Consider the following 4,660-nt stretch of genomic DNA (forward strand, 5'->3'; position numbering starts at 1 on the left):
GCTTCGCCCGCCTGGAGGGCGCCCAGGCCTCGGTGCTGCGGGCGCTGGCGGAGCACCGGGCAGAGCCGGGGCCGGCGGGCCCGCCGGAGAGGGAGCTTCTGGAAACCCTGGTGGACCAGCTGCCCCGGCTGCTGGCCCGGGCCTCCGAGCTGCAGACGGAATGTGCGGGGCTGCGGAAGGGCCTCGGCACCCTGCAGAGCGAGCAGAGCCATCTCATCCAGGTAAGGGGCGCGCCTGCCCCCGGGGCCCTGCTGGGGCTCGGGGTCCCGCCCCGTGCGGGTGTCCACAGCCTCCCTTAATCCCCAAGCGGCCCCGGGAGCTCTTCCCCCCTACCGTCCAGCACACGAGCCTCGGAGAAAGGAGCCTTCCGTCCAAGTCCACACAACTAGAGGCACCAGGGTCCAGACCGTTTCCTGCCCACTGGCCTGGTGACCCTGGGGTCGGTGTAGCATCCCGTGACACCCAACAGTCAGGTCAAGTCCAGGCCTCGAGGGGGCTTCCCAGGTGTGCCGGTGCAGGGGAGGCAGGACCGGCTCCCATCAGTAGCGGATGGAGGTTCAAGGTCATGGGGCTGATCAATGGCAAGCCCTCTTCCCAGCTGGGCCACATGGCCAGAGAGAGCTGTCCTCCCTTCCTAGCGCCCTGTCCCCCACCCATTGCCTTTGATGTCCCCAGCTTTCTAGGGAAGAAGGGACCAGCAGAGGGAGTCCCCCCTGACCCTTAGCATGTCCCCACCACCTCTGCCCCCTCCCTCCCTGCCCCTGCCCCCTCCGCACCCCTGAGTCAGGTCCTGGCAAGCCCCTGGTAGATCTGGGGGCACAGTTTCCAACCTTGACCCTTCCTGAAGCACCAGCTGGAACTGTGCTCTGATCCCTTCATAGGATCCAGGGTTAGGGCCATCTCCTTGGTTTTCCATCATTTTCCAGAAAAGAAAACTAAGACCCAGAAAGGGACATGATCTGTCCAGGGTACAAGTGGCCAAGTCAGGCCCGGGACCTGGCCTCCTGCCGCCCCGCCCACCCTGAGGCTTGGTGGCCCATCCCCCCGTGACTCAGGTCCTTAGGGACCAGGAGGGGAGCCCCACCCTGCCATTGGTCCCTGCCCCTTCCAGACCCCGGGGATGACGAGCATTTGCTCAGCCACGGCTCATGAGCGATGGGTCTTTTCCCTCCTCTGAAGGCTGCAGCTGGAGGAATTACAGCCCTCGTCATCCTGTCTGGGTGACAGATGGGAAGGCGCTCCCCCCTCCCAGGGTGGGGTGGGGGGTAGAGTGTTCCGCCACCCCCTCCTTCAATCTGGGGAGACCTCCAGATTTTCTGGGTGACCTGGACCTCCCCACCTTGCTCTCCATGTGGTAGAGCCCCTGGTCAGCCAGGCCCTTAGGGCAGGGGTGGAGATTGGGGGCTTGGGGGCTCGGGGGCTCCCACCCACCAACCTATGTGGAGGCCTAGAGCCTAGGCCTTGTTCCTGCAAGATAAATAGCTTTTTGAGGGCCCAGGAGTGCCTTGGCTCGCCTGATAGATTTAACTTCTCAAAAGAATTTTAATTTGACTCATTTCCTGTAGACTCAGGGTGATTTCAGAGACCCTGTGTCTTGCTCTAGGTGGCTGTGGCTCCTGGCCCCTCTCATCAAAGCTTCCCAGACCCCCTGGGGATCGGCCCAGACCTGGGTTTCCCAAAGCACTGCCTGCAGGCACCCTCTGTCAGAAGTGCCCGAGCAGCTTGCTAAAAGGCACCCCTGGGCACCAGGGGGGCTCAGGCGGTCTGGCATCCGAGTCTTGATTTCCGCTCAGGTCCTGAACCCAGCGTCTGGTCTCCATGCTGAGCGTGCAGCCTGCTTGAAATTTTCTCTCTCTCTCCCTTTGCCCCACTGCCTCTCCCCTGCCTGCCCTCTCTCTCTCTCACAGTAAAAAAATAAATAAATAACATATAAAAGGCTCTGAACCTCATCACACACCCCCCCACCCCCAGGTCCCAACAGTTAAACATCAGGGTGACTGTCGTGTGCACAAGGATCTGAAACCCGATGGCCTGGGACCAGCAGGGCTGAGTGGCGCTGCCTGCGGGGGTGGGGCCACCAGGCTGGGATCCAGTCCAGGCTCCACCGAGTAGCAGCTGTGGGACTAGGTGGCTCAGCGGCCCTGCCTGTGAAATGGGGGGAATATAGTCCCTTCCCAGTAGACGAGGGAGCTCCTGACTGCCGGGCTCAGCTGACCTCCAGCACTTGAGACACTATTATTATGGTGAAATTATCTGTGAACTAAAGTTGTTGTCAGTAGGGAGCCACCATTGAAAGTCCCTTTTGGGGGCGCCTGGGGGGCTCGGGTCATGATCTCATGGTTTGTGAGTTCCAGCCCCACATCAATCTCTGTGCTGACAGTTTAGAGCCCAGAGCCTGGAGCTGCTACTGATTCTGTGTCTCCCTCTCTCTCTGCTCCTCCCCTGCTCACACTCTGTGTCTCTCTCAAAAATCAATTAAAAAAATTGAAAAAAGAAAAAATCCTTTTGTGATCATAGTGGTGGGGACAGCTAAGTGCTGGTTAATAACAAGCACTTGGTAGCATGGTAGCCCCAGGAGGTGGAGATCGCGGGCCCATTCTTTGGAGGGGAAGACTGAGGCTCAGAGAAGCAGCGGGCCTTGTTCCGGCTTCGTCACACGACTGAGAAGCGCCCAGAGCAGCGCCTCTGGTTTCAGTGCCTCTAAGAGCCACCAGCTGTTCCTCTTGAATGCGTCCGTGCCGCTCCGCGAGCAGCGACTGCCTTTCCCAATTAATTCGGAGCATGTTTATACGTACATTTTCAACTTTAATCATTTGCTGGTTTAAACAGAGGTCTTCCCTGCCCGCCAGCAAGAATGGGCTGTGCGTGAATTTCTCCAGCGCGTCAGCTTGTCCCAGAAGGGTGGGCAGTGCCCTGGAGACTTCAGCAGTGAGCCTGGTGATCACCCACACCCTGCCGGTGGCCCCTGCCCCCTTGGGGGCTGCCGGCATCATCTCGACCTCGGGGCTCCCCACCTTGGGACCTGTCTACAGGACCTTTACTACAGTAAACCCCCAGGGAGGGATGGGTGGCCTTGCCCTCTGGCCCCCCCTGCCCATCTCTGCACCTCTCCCCCAGGCCCCGCCCATCTCTGCACCTCTCCCCCAAGCCCCACCCATCTCTGCACCTCTCCCCCAGGCCCCAGCCCTCACTGTAAGGGAGAAGCTGGCAAAGAACCTAAAAGCCTTCTTTGCAGAGGCCCTTGCTTCTGGATGAAACAAGAATCCTATTTTGTAAACTGCTGGCGCTGTGTATTTCTATTTTCCTTCCTCAAATGAGCTATTAACTGGCAAGTGACAGGTTTGGTGGGTGTGTGAAGGCCGGGCAGGTTCCACGGCGCACTTGCTGGCGGCTGTGCCCTTGACCCTCCCTTCCCCCTTCCCCCTGGTCCTGCAGCCTCCTAGAGCCAAGTCTCAGTGGGGAGGTGACAGACCTCAGACCCTTGAGCCAGCAGGCACAGCCCAGAGGTCGCCGGGGTGGGCAGTGGGAGGGGTCAGAGCTGCACTGGCCAAGATACAAGCCTCCAGCCAGCCCCGGATCTCAGGAAGGGTGGCGGTTGGGCAGCAGGGGGAGTGACCCAGACGGGGGACTGAGCACTCGGGCCTCAAGCACGTGCTCTCATGGGCCGTCACCCCGCACACCCACCCTGGAACGCCGGGTCCTGTTACTCTGGCTCACAAAGGGGCCACTTCCCTAGTGAACGGAGGAAGGTCTGAGTCAAAACCCAGAAGTGACACCGGAGCCTGGGTCCACACCGCTGCCCCCACTGTCCTGCTCCCATCCCGGGCCCCCTGTGGCCTGAGCTCATTCTCGATCAGGGGCCTCTCCTCCTGGGCCTGTTTCCCCCTCAGGGGACAGCAAGTCTTCCCTCCCAGCAAGGTGTAAGGGTGAGGGGAGGCGGTGGATGTTGGAGCTGTGACCCAAGGAAGTGGGTTTGCATGGGGGCTGGGGGTGCCCAGGGCCCCCTCCTGTTTGCAGAACCGTCACCCCCGCTTCGGCGGCCTTGCTGGGGGGACCAGGAGAGACTCCGGGTCAGGGTGTCTTGTACCCTGAAAGGTGACTTACAGATTTGTGTGAGGAGGCGGCCGGGTTCTGCGGGCCCCCTTCAAGGCCTGGGTAAGTCCCGCACCCACGTGTGACTGCTGCATGGGTGAGCTGGGATCTGAACCTGGCGCCAAGTGCCCCCCTGGGCTTTTTTCTCTAGTCACCTCACCGGGGCCGAGGCACAGAAAACGGTGTCTGCTCTGTCCCCTCTGTCCCTTGCCACCTGAGCCCCCACGCGCTGAGACCTCCTGGGAGCGGGGCCGGAGCAGGGCGGGGACCGGGACGCACGCGGAGGGGACGGCGGGTCCTGGCAGGTGCCCCCTGTGCTCCACAGCTTCTCTCCGAGAGTCAAGGCCACATGGCTCACCTGGTGAACTCGGCCAGTGAGGTATTAGACGCCCTGCAGAGGGACCGGGGGCTGGGCCGGCCCCGCGCCAAGGCTGATCTTCAGAGGGCACCTGCCAGGGGGCTGCGGCCCCGGGGCTGCGCCAGCGGTGAGTGGGGCGCCCAGCTCTGTACCCCCATCGTCCCTTCCCCACCCCTCTGATAAGGCACCACTGCTGCCGGTTGCTGAGGA

General features: G+C 61.5%; 1 protein-coding gene across 1 annotated transcript in view; it reads left to right on the forward strand.

The window, feature by feature from the left end:
• FIBCD1 (fibrinogen C domain containing 1) overlaps window positions 1-4,660 on the forward strand; it is a 29,812-nt gene that overhangs the window by 9,356 nt on the left and 15,796 nt on the right. The window contains exons 3-4 of the mRNA XM_029921057.1: window positions 1-221; window positions 4,418-4,577. The exon at window positions 1-221 is cut by the window's left edge and continues 43 nt beyond it. Coding sequence (XP_029776917.1) covers window positions 1-221; window positions 4,418-4,577 — 381 coding nt within the window. The remainder of the gene's footprint in view (window positions 222-4,417; window positions 4,578-4,660) is intronic.

Source organism: Suricata suricatta, chromosome 13, assembly GCF_006229205.1.
Source record: "Suricata suricatta isolate VVHF042 chromosome 13, meerkat_22Aug2017_6uvM2_HiC, whole genome shotgun sequence".
NCBI classification, from domain to species: Eukaryota; Metazoa; Chordata; class Mammalia; order Carnivora; family Herpestidae; genus Suricata; species Suricata suricatta.